The sequence below is a fragment of the Miscanthus floridulus genome, chromosome 8, assembly GCF_019320115.1.
Source record: "Miscanthus floridulus cultivar M001 chromosome 8, ASM1932011v1, whole genome shotgun sequence".
In the NCBI taxonomy this organism is placed as follows: domain Eukaryota; kingdom Viridiplantae; phylum Streptophyta; class Magnoliopsida; order Poales; family Poaceae; genus Miscanthus; species Miscanthus floridulus.
In genome coordinates this window covers 59,760,099-59,772,144 of record NC_089587.1, presented here as the reverse complement: position 1 = coordinate 59,772,144, position 12,046 = coordinate 59,760,099, and the positions used below count along the sequence as shown (strand labels likewise).

At 49.4% G+C, this 12,046-nt stretch overlaps 1 protein-coding gene across 1 annotated transcript; it reads left to right on the top strand.

Moving 5' to 3' along the window:
• Positions 1–4: 4 nt before the first annotated feature.
• On the top strand, positions 5–872 carry LOC136469157 (uncharacterized). Its single transcript, XM_066467466.1, has 2 exons — positions 5–16; positions 222–872. The coding sequence occupies exons 1-2, from the start codon at positions 5–7 to the stop codon at positions 870–872; spliced, it is 663 nt and encodes a 220-aa protein (XP_066323563.1).
• The last annotated feature ends 11,174 nt before the right edge of the window (positions 873–12,046 follow it).

The following is a 12,046-nucleotide window of genomic DNA, read 5'->3' as shown; positions in this document are numbered from 1 at the left end:
CGCGATGGGCTGGGCCGTGGGCCAGAGATTCGGTCCAGGACGGCCCATTTAACGAAGGAGAAGTGGGCATGCATTTGCCCCTTTTTCCCTGTTCATTCATGATTGCCAATCAACCAGACGAACAAAAACCAAATGTACAAGCCAAGAAGTGATAAATTGGAGCAGAAATCGCCAGGGTTTTATTGATCCTTGCAGTAATTTGCTTGTGGCTGCATTCGCAGGAGCCGTCGGGGAAGCACGCGGTGCTGGCGGTGCAGACGATCCGCAACAACATCATGGCGTCGACAGCCATCACCCTGAGCTCTCTGATCGCCGTCCTCATGTCCAGCGGCAACGGCGGAGACGCCACTGCCACCTCCAACAACAACAGCAACAGCGGCGGGCTCCTCCCGGGCGCGCCGCTGGTGGTGGGCGCGACGGGCGCGCCGGCGCTGTCGGCCAAGTTCTTCGCGATCCTGGTGTGCTTCCTGGTGGCGTTCCTCCTCAACGTGCAGTCCATCCGGTACTACAGCTACGCGAGCGTGCTCGTGAACGTGCCGCCGCCGCGCTGCCGGGCTGCCGTCGGGTACGTCACGGACATGCTCAACCGCGGCAGCTACTTCTGGTCGCTGGGCGCGCGGGCGTTCTACTTCTCCTGCCCCGTCTTCCTCTGGCTCTTCGGCCCCATCCCGATGTTCGTGGCGTGCGTCGCGTTGGTCTGCGCGCTCTACTTCCTCGACGTGTGTGGGAGGAGGAGGAAGGCGGCGACGGCCATGGCCACCATTGTATTAGTGATGACGAGAGGTCAAGACAAGGGAAGGATGCAGAGCAGCAAGTGTAGAGATGAATGTGCTAGCATTTTTAGGCTAGAAGCAAACAATATTTCGAGATGAGTGAAATACACTGGCGGCCTTTAACTTGTCGGCCTGTGCCAGTCTGGTCCACGAACTTACAAACGCGGAAAATAGGTCCCTGAACTTGTCAAGTTATTCACCGTAGGTCCATTTCCCATCCGGCGCGGCCTCCAGGTGACGTGGCAGCGCCAGCATGGCGGACGAAGCACGTGAGCCGCATGTTTCAATGTAGGCCCCTCACGTCAGGGTCGCCCCCTACCTCCCGCTCCACACGGGACGAACGCCGTCGCCGGCAGCGCTTGGACCACGCCTGGACACGCCCTTCTCCCGCGTCCCCTGCACAACCGAGCACCCTGCGTGGACCCTTTCTATGCGCCGCAGCCCCTCGCCCCGAGCCGCTCGTCCCGCAGCGCCGAGTCAGAGATCCGCCATTGTCGGCATAGACCGAGCTCCTTGACCGGCCTTTCCTCTCCTCCCGCGGTCTCTCTCTCTCCCTCTAAAATGGTGCCTAGAGTGTCGCGTGAGCACTCCGCACTCACTCCGCTTCTCCCCATGCTCCCTCTCTCGCTCTACAGGCGCCGCCGCCTCATCCCGAGCTAGTAGCGCCGCTGCCGCCGTCGCCGTCGATCTCCTCCTCTGCCGCTTTCCAGCATACGCGAGCTTGTCGACGAGCTTCGGGGCGTGCTAAGGCACCCTCCAGTGCTCCCGCGCTCTTCCTCTCCCTCTCTGCGCGTCACTCTGGCTCGCCGGAGCTGCGCCGCCGCAGCCGAGCCGCCTCGCCGCATGTACCGCCGCCTCCGGATGTCCTCCGCAGCGGGGAATGTCCTAGGCGAGTTCGCCTCGTCGCGCTCTCCACCCCCGTGTAACCCGCACAGGCGCTAGCGCTCCACAGCGCCACCCTGCCGAGCTCGCCGTTGCCGGCCATGGGCGCCGTCGCGTCTCGCGTCTCCCGGTCCACCAAACAGTGTGGACGCAGCGCCACCCCGCCGCGTTCGGTATTGAAACGTGCGGCTCACGTGCTTCGTACGCCACGCTGGCGCTGCCACGTCGCCTGGAGGCCGCGCCAGATGAGAAATAGACCTGCGGTGAACAACTTGACAAGTTCAGGGGGCCATTTTCCGCGTTTGCAAGTTCGTGGACCGGACTGGCATAGGTCGACAAGTTAAAAGGCGGCCAGTGTATTTCACACATTCCAGATCGATATGGTACTGGCTACTGACGAAGTGAGAGTGAGTGGATCCGATAGATACATAGTTGCATATACATAGGACCACCTTGAAATACCAAATGCTTGGTATAATTTGTTCTTTATTTGTTTTTTCTTTCTTTCAATCTATCATGTATGTAAAGCAAACTTGTAAATGATCAAATATTTCGACGCAAACCACGGAAAAATGAAGGGGGTTGCTAGCGCCCGGACATCCGGACGGACGCCTGCGTCCGGACGCCAGTGCCAGCACCCTGTTTCCCGCGCAGCACCCCAGTGCACCCACGCAGGGCCCGCTCAGTCCACACCGCACGCGCTGCCCACACGATCTACAACACACTGAGGACTGCTAGTGCCTCGTACGTTTTCCACGCGCATGCAGGCTGGGACATTCTGTGCCCTCTCGATGGCGCCCCAGCAACTGTAGCAAGCGGCTGCAGCAGGTGGTTCCATTACAACATGCGTAACGTCAAATTTACTTTTGCAACATCCAAATGAAACACTTGCAACATATGTCCGAAACAGTTGAAACACTTGCCACGTAGGTCTGAAACACTTGCAAAACACCCGAAAACACTTGCAAGCTATTGCAAACGCATATAACATCCTGATTTACTTTGGCAACATCTAGATAAAACACTTGCAACATACGTATGAAACACTTGAAACATACGCATGCATGTTATGCAACATCCCAATATACTTCTGCAACATCTAGATATACCACTTTTTTTTATGAAAGGCAATTTTATTAATTAGCAGCAAGATGCTGCTATGAGGGTGAAAGAATCACCCAATACAGAGTTTATAGCTGTCAAAACTGGACAGCTGCTTACATCTAAAGGATTAGTACAAACATAGTGGCCTTCAGAAGAGTGTTCAACAGTTGATTTGTAGGCCTGACTAGCTAGAATATGAGATGTTGTATTTAGTTTTCTGTCAATCTTGAAGATTCTCCCCCTGTTAGCTGTTGTATAATTGATGAAGCACTGCGTCAAAGGTTTGATATCCCACCTAGGAGGATTGGCATGATCCTTCCCATTAAAGAAGTTAACCAGCAACTGGTTATCTGTGAGGAAGAAAGGCTGTTGTACGTCGAGTGCCTTAAGCAAATGAGCAGCAATAGCCAAAGCTGCAGCTTCAGCCATAATGACAGAAGAACATTCTTTTTGTTTGATTTTGATGAAGATTGTCGATGCAGCATTTGGCAAGGTGCTGACAATAAATATTCCAAGTCCTGCAAATCTTGAAACCTGCAAGTGGTTGTCTGGAGAGGTGGATGCATCACAATAGCATCTAGTTCAAGGGAGAAGAGCAGGTAAGGAGACTTTGTAATTAGGTGGGCCTGGTAGTATCATCAATTGATTAGAGCAGAGATGATCTGCATTTGGAATCCTCCTGTTTGTTGCGCCACCTACAAAAACACAGTTATCGTTTTCTTTTGTAATTGCATCATCATTCATAGTAGCTGTTCTAATATCCACCTCAACAGCATGGTGAACCTGCAAAACAGTCCATTTTTTATTTTTGAAGCGGGCATCATTCCTCGCTTTCCAGATGTACCAGAGGATAGTAAGTATTCTATGAAAATCATCATCTGTAGTGGTAGGGGTGATAAGAATTGATATTATTTCTTGAATTCCATCATCTTCCTGTGGCAAATTTGAAGTGATCAGCGGAGGAGAGGCTGAGAACCAAATTGCTCTGGCAAAAGTGCAGTGGAAAAAAAGATGTGAGTCATTTTCAACTAAGTTGCAAGTAGTGCAATGTCTGTCAATTTTAGTGGAGAAATTCCCAGCTCTGACACCGGTTGCTAAAGCTCTTCTGATCAACCTCCAGGTAAAAGTCCTGATGCATGGAGGATTTTTTTTGTGTTTCCATGCTCTTTGCAAAATGTGGAGAGCTTGCTGTGTGATTCCTCTAGCCCCCTGAGTAGTGATTTGAGCCTGAAATTGTTGGTTAAGAAATTTGAAAGCTTCTTTAGTAGTGCAAGACCCCTTCTTACCTGGTTTCCATCTTAGAATATCAGGAGAATCAGCTGCAACAACAGGCGTTTGAGTGATGTTGGAAGTGGCAGTATTATCAAAGATCTGGGAGATTAGAGCATTGTTCCAAGTTCTAGTATTAGGAAGCCAAAGATCAGATATTTTTTGTGGGAAAGTGTCAACCGAAGTAGGCAAATTAACATGATCATAAATATTTTCCCATATAGAGCACCAGGGCATAGATCAAATACTGGAGTTGCCATTGTGAATCTGAATGATGCAATTTTTATGTAAAATATCTTTAATCTGAATAATGGAAGACTAGAAAGCAGACTTAGTGGCGTTGTTCTTAGCAGTCCAGAAACTATTATTAGGATAATATTTAGATTTGAGCACATGAGTCAAAAAACTATTGTGGTCAGGAGCAATCTTCCAAGCAGTGTTAATAAGAAGACTATGATTGATTTTGAGAACATCTCTAATACCAAGACCACCCTCATTTTTAGGTCTACAGATGTCACTCCAGGAACGAAAATTAAACGGCGAGGTTAAATTATCTTCTTGAATCTGAAACACGGCGTCGCCAACGGTCACAACCTACCTGGTGGGGAACTGCGGTAACCAGCAAGCGGCGCTTCTGGTGCAGTGTGGAGAGGGAGGATGGCGGCAGGCAAGCGGCTGGGCGCGGGGAAGAATGCCACGCCAGAGCAGTTTGCCGTGGACCACTTGCGTCAACTCAAAGAACTCGGCGGCGAGTGGTGAGTGGCGGTGGGGAGATAGGAAGGCAGGCGATGGCGCTCGGGCGCGGTGTAGCACGCCGCCTCGTTTTGGCCGCCGGTAGTGCGATCGGGGTGGAGCACGCGGCGCGCGGTGCAGGCGCGGCGGCGATTCAAGAGTGGGCGTGAGAATGGATGCGGGTGCAGCGGCGATTCGAGAGAAAAGTGACAGATATTTTTTATTTTAAGCAACACAAGATGGGTGCGTCCGTGCGGATGGCAATGTTGGGTCTTTTAGGCGGGTGTCGAAGCCCACCAATGCGCGTCCAGACAAAACGAGCGTCCTATCCACTGTATTTCCTAAAAATGAAAGGTCTAGGCAAAACTACGGCAAATATACATTTTTTTGTCATCACAACGGCAGGACCTGTACCCGGAATGCAAATGCCACGCTCTGGACGAAACATTTTTTTAAAATATCACCTACAAGCAAAATAGTTGCATTGATTTAGAGCATCTCGAAGGGTTCCTAAAACCCATCCCCAATCTTGACTTTTTGACAAGATTTTAAAAAAACTCTCTCCAACTACTCTTTATCTCAAATCTTAATCTTTCTGCTGTTGGAAAACCGATCCAATCATGTGGAAATATACACGTGCGAGTCCAATCGGGCGATCCGAATAAAGAGAATGGACAGGGTTCCCAATACAAAAGAATCATTAAAGAAATGAATCATTATGCTCGATCAGACCCAGGGATGGAAGCATACCGCCAAGCTATAGATAAACAGCCTTGACGACAAGTTTGATGGAATTGAGTTTTCACATGTTCTTATGCCAAGACAACGATGCAGTAGATACACTCGCCAAGATGGGGTCCTGACTAGAGTCTTCCTCTAGGAGTCGCATAAGCTATTGATCCAACTGGAGACCGAAACGAAAAGCAAAAATGAAGATCCAATCAACAACACATAACCTGATTAATGGTGTCAGATACATTTTATATCAAAGGTGTAGCTCTTAATGAGATCAACAAGTTTTATTTAAAAAGTATTTTTATGCGACATCAAATAAGAAATATATGATTTTTCAAAAAAGACAAGCTTTAAAAAATGTTTAATATGCTATTAAATTTTGTATTATTTTTTGGGTATCTTAACTATCTCAAATGAAAGGCCTCAAAATAAAAAAGTTGTTGATCTCATAGTTAGCTACAACTTTAGTATAAAAAGTATCTTCATTTGACACAAAACATGAAAAAATATAAGTTTAGTAAAGCGACAAGACCTGGTGCATGATTATTATGCTACTAAAATTTTATATTATTTTTCCGTGCATCTTAACAACCTCAAATGTAAAAATTGAAAATTATAAAGTTGTAGGTATCGTTGAGAGCTACAACTTTGATGCAAAAAGTATCTTCATTTGATAATATATAAAAAATATATTATTTTTCTAATGCGACAAGCACTAATACGTGATTATTATGGTTCTGAAATTTTATATTAATTTTTAAGCATCTTAACGTCCTTAAATGAAAAACTCAAAATTAGAAAGTTGTGGATCTCTTCGAATATAAATTTCATCTTCATCCGACGTTACATTAAAGAGTTATGATTTTTCAAAGTTTTAGTCTTGTCACGCCGCTCTCGGTGGCGTGACAGAACAATACTGTTATGCCAGCAAGAGTGGCATGACAAGGGTTTTTCACGTCGAAAACGTCGTCCAACGTAGCACATCTTGTCGCGCCAATGCACGTGGCATAACAACGTTATTTGATCACGCCAGCCCCACTGGCGCGACCAAAAGGATTAGATCTGATTTTTTTGGAGCGGTTATTATTAAAATATTTAATAAAAAATGATTATAAAATATAAAAATTCTCCGAAGAACTCCAGACAATACCAATCATGTTTCTAGATGACACGCACTTGTGAGGGTTGTGTAACACCCCGGTGTTACGATCTTATTTAGCGCCGCAATTTAGGCCTAAGTAAAACTTCTGAAACGAGTTTCTCGAATTTTGAAATTTGACTTATATTTAAAGTACCACTCGTGGCGAGTTATATTGAACTAACTAGTGGAGTAGCTCTTGGATGTTAGTCCGAAACTAAAAGTTATAATTTTCTAAGTCGGAAATGATTGACAATGACGTGTTAGCATTTAAAATTCTCGCTAAAATTTCTTAAACACTAACTTTATATTATTGTATCACTGGTTGTATCATCGTAAGTGTTTTGGTGTGGGTGGTTCGTTGAATGGTTGGACATAGAGGGGTTATCCCTAGAATTGCTCGAAACTCTTAGAACGCACGAAGAACTACGTTCGGTGCTCGGTTCGTGAACCGGCGCGCTGTGCGACGAACCCATCTTGGCCTTCCCGTATCTCCTTCCCTAGTCGCTCTTTGGTCGCGCTGAGTGCTTCCCTAGCTAGCTGGTGGCATGGACTTTGGGTGAGTGAAGTTGGCCGAGCCTTAACCTCGCTGCTTGGTGGCCTTGGCATCGCTTTAAAAAGCGTGCACGGCACTGGTTCGCCCGTTCGGCCTTTGGGCCGCGGTCACCACGCGTCTCTGCACGCTTTGGCTGTGTCTGGCCGTGCCGTGGCCTGGCCCGCCGGCTGAGCGCCTGGCCGAGCCGAGCCACCGTCGCCGCGCTGCCGTTCCCGCTCGCTTGGTTGCCCGCCTACCGTGCCTTGCCCCGCTGGCCAGCCTGTGCACGTCGACCGCACGCCGGTCCCGATAGGGTCGCATCTGCCCTCTGCTGTGCGTAAGCTGGCCAGACGCGGCGCTGCTCCCGCATTGGCATAGGTCTGCGTCCTGGCCCGCTTGTCACCTTGGCCGCTATAGAGCTCGTCCTTGCTTCACGAACCGCCTACCTCGCTCTGTTCGCGACATCGTCGCGTTGCCTGCGGCGGCGCTGTTGCTTTTGACCGCGCACATTCACAGCTTTTGGTGCTATCCGTGCTAGCCGACGCGCCTTGTCGGCCACATTGTGCCACAGGCGCCCTACCCCCACGCCTGGACCACTCGCTCTGTCAGCTCGCCAACCCGCTCTGCTCTAAGTTTTAAATCATCTCGTCGTCGCCAGTCGCCATGGCCGCCTCTCCTTCCCTTCCAAAATTCATCGTGCACGGAGTGCTTCCCTCCGATTCCTTACGCGCACTGGTGCCCGAGGTCCTTATCTTGCCACTGCAGTCAACCGCTATGGAAATCGCCCACCAGCGCGCGTGCACGTAGCGTCGCCGTCGCCGCCAGTCAGCTTGCCGCTGGAACAGAGCACGGTTGGGGGCAAGGTCTTAACCATCGGCAGTGGTTCGATTGATGGCACCGGTAGTCATGATTTGTTCCCCTCTATAGGGTGCTCACCTATTTTCGGCCAGGTTCCTCGCCAAGCGACGCGGTGGCGTGGCCATGTCCGCCATGGAGCGCGCTGCTCTGGTCGCTCGCACGTGGTCGGGCCTGTTCGGAGGTTCTTCGCTTCAACCGTCATCTCTGCGTAGACCGCGGTGAGCCCCTTCTGCTTTTCCCCCGCCTCTATCCCTCCGTTAGCAGCCCAGGACGCCCGCGTGCTCGCGCCACGGTGGCGGATGGCTCGGCAGCGTGGGCAGGGCGCCGAGACGGTTGGTTTAGCTCCAAGTCACCGTCTTGGGGCTCGTCTTGGCCCCGCGGCGCGCGTCGGCCTATTCGGAAGGCCGGTGCTCCGCTCTGCTTTCCGGCGTGGGTGCACTGTGCCGGCCGGAGCCACGCCGCCACGCACAGAGCGTCGAGGGCCGACCTTGTGAGAAGGTGAGGACCAGGAGGGTGCGAAATGAAAAACGGGTCTCTTGTATAACAGTGCACGGGCTCATCGTGTAATAACCGCGTAGTATGGGGTTTTTTCTGCAAAAATCACCGGCGCTCACACGGGCTCTCCGCTCGTTGGTCTGGCCTGCTTCACGTGTGTTCATTCCGCGTGGGCCGTGGGTGCTGCTGGGCCGCCTGCCCCGCTGGTTACACTGTTTTCCCTGTCTGTATCAATTAAGGACCGATCGTTGCATATGACTCTAGGCAGGTCACAGATTTATTATCCCGAGCACATACTTATGTATGGGCACTTGGAAGACTTGTTGCTCTCTTGTCGTGGATCCAGCTCTTTCTGGACCGACTGTCAGGGTTTTATTTTGGTGGAGGAGGTCCTTGCACCGCACTGAGTCTGGGACTCAGGGGCGGGGGCTTGGAGTCCCAGTTTGGACGGGGACCTGGACACCCGGGACAGGAGAGTGATGGGTTGGTCCTGCTTGTGCCTGGGGTACAAGCTGGGCGTGTGTTTTCTTGGTACCCAGCTAGGGGCATTGATTCGCGAATCGCCGGGTGATCCGGTACGGCTTGTTTACGGTTTAGCATCGTAGTAAGAACTGAAGATGAAAGATGGACAAAGGAAATCTGATTGCTTACCACCTGCTTGAAAGTAGCACATGTGCTTACATAGAATGGTTAGTTAATGAACCAATGCGTCTATTAATAAAAATCGAATATAAGGACGCACGCTTAGTAATGCTTCCTGCAAATGCAACCCACAGCCAGATAGCCTTGCATATCCTTAGAGTCTTTTCTTTCCTCCTGTCGGGTAAGTCTTGCTGAGTACAATTGAGTACTCAGGGTTTTATTCCCCCTGTTGCAGGTGACAGGTGAATGCTAGAGCTAACTCTTGTGTGTGGATACCTCCTGGTGGGCTCAGAGAGGATTTCCTTTACGATGTGATCGTAGTTGCTATTTATAACTCTCACCAAATAATTTTATAAATGAAAGTTTCATAATCTGTTGTCGTAGTGTATATATATCAATACTTCATCATGTCATTAATAGATGTTTATTTTTGCTGTAACTCTGTTCACATGTTTAAATTCCGCTGTTCAATTAAATTATTCATAACTCTGATAATATGATTTCATTCCGCTGTTATATTAATAAATATTATACTCTGATGTGGTATTAAAAGTGATGTAAGAAATGATTCAGAATGATGTAAGCTTTATTCTCTCATTTGTGATCCTGATGGCAAAAATATGGATTTTCGGGTTCTCCCCTGGGGTGTGCCCGACGGAACCGAGTAATTTAGTGTTCTCTCTCGAGTGCTTAGTGTCTAATGGAAGACAAGCACTCCTGTGAGGCATTAGATTAGGTGGTTCTGCCACAGGTGGTATCAGAGAGCAAATAAGGAAATAAGGTCTCGAAAACCTTTTCTAAACTAAAATTTGACAACAAATTCTTTTCAAAAAGTTAGGACGTTTGTATACGAAGTTATATAAGTAGCCCTATTACTATGGTTATGTATCCAGGATAGATGGCACTCTGCTGACTTAGATAGGCTTAATTAATTTTTCTGCAGGTATTCTGACTCGAGCATAGTTTGATAGTATCGACTAGTTATAGGGAGAGAACGATATGCCAAAAATCTAAGAACGGTTGCCCTATATATTGGCAGCAGTGGAAGGACGTATAGGACGTGCATTCATGCATATCATGTTTGTGCATTATCGTGCTGTATTGCTTGCAGATACGCCAGCCATAGGTGTCACGCGTGTCGTATTGTGCACGACTAGCCCGTCTCTGTTCCAAAGTTAGGTCTGCACTATGGCTTCGTGCTCCGCATTCGCCATGGTTCACGCCGGTCGTGCCCCACGTCTCTCCGTACCCCTTTTCTGCGCTCTTGTCGGACCCTTGCCCTACAGTCGTACTAGTCAGTAATGGCATCACACGTCGCTCGCCTCGAACGCGTGGAATTTGGTCAATTTGTCGTAGTGATCCGCGTGGGAACCCTGGTGAACCGCGCCAGGACCACTGAACGTTCCGCCTTTATAAGTAGAGCCTGACTTAGCCCTTGGTACCACCACTCGGCACACTTTAGCTCGCTTAGTTTTTCCTTGAGCCAGCTTTTCGCTCAGCCTTCCTTGCAACCACCGCCAGAGATGTCAGGGGCCTAGGTTAGTACCTATTGCCTGAACATTGAGGGTTTTCCCAGAATCCTACATGCTACTGTGCAAAAGCTCGAAGTTAGAGATCGTCCCGAGTATGAGGGCCATGAGTATGAGGAGCATGGCACCGAGCGGTGTGAGGTTACCGTCTACATTGGGAAGAGTGAAGAGTTCCCCGACCTCACTGAAGCCTGGAGTGTGACCGCAACCGGGTTTTGCTTCATCGACACCTACCAGGTTGTGGCCCACAAAGCCTTGCGGTACCTCTGCCAGATCTATGAGGAGCCCATTGCCCGTACCCCGATGAGGTTCTTCCCTCCTTTGGACAAGAACCGGCAGGCATGGAGGGCTCGCATGGAGGCTTTGCAAGGGTGGGATGCGCAAGAGGATAGTCCCACCGTGGTGCACTTGACCATGTATCTGCTCGCTCTGGATGAGCAGCACGATCGTCAAGCCTTGGAACTGAGGAGCTGCCTCCATCGAGCCGAGGAAGCCGAGATCTTCAACCAGATGCTCTAGGTGCAGCTCGCCGAAGCGCATGCCAGTGCTGCAGCTACTGAGAGCCGGGAGACTGCCATGTCGGAAGCCCTGAAGGAGGCTGAAGATCGGCATGTCCATTAGCTACAGGTGGCCTATCTTGTCACCAGGGCCGAGCGGAGGACGTTGGCTGCTGAAAGGCAGGATGCCCCGATCTTGGAAGGGGTCCCTATCCACCCGCCAGAAAGAAGAAGAACTGGTGTTGCAGCACCGCCAGCACCTCCACCCTCGGAAGTGTCAGAAGAAGAGCCCTTGGTTCCTCTCACTCAGCTGTTGCCCCGGGAGGATGTAGACTAGTTGCCTTGGGATTGCTGTACTCGTAGTAGTAGTGCTTTTTGTCGCTGTCCTTCGTAGTGTACTCTTGCTGTTGTTGTCATCCGTAGTGTTGAGATCGCCCGACCGTAGGTGAATGCTATGTCATGAATGGGAGCTTGAATGTCTGTACGTTGTACCCGTATAAGATCATTGGAACATGCATTTTGTTATTTTGCTATGTTTATGGCGTCCATCTATTTTAAGTCCCGTTAGATGTGCTTAAGGTTTTCAAAGGCAATGTTAAGTGTTTTACAAGAGAAGTTGCCATTCAGATACCAACAGATCAGCAGTGGTTGGATAATATAGGACACTATATCGACTAATTATGGATATCACAGCAGAACACTTGAATCTCTTTAAAACAAATCCGCCATTGGATTTAAATTCCTTGTCCCTTGTTGTGAAGGGAACCATGTTTGAAATTTTCCTTTGCAATACTCCCCTTACTCTGTGGTCTATGACCCCATCGCCTTCATGGTGTGTAAGTTGTTAGTAGTTGCCG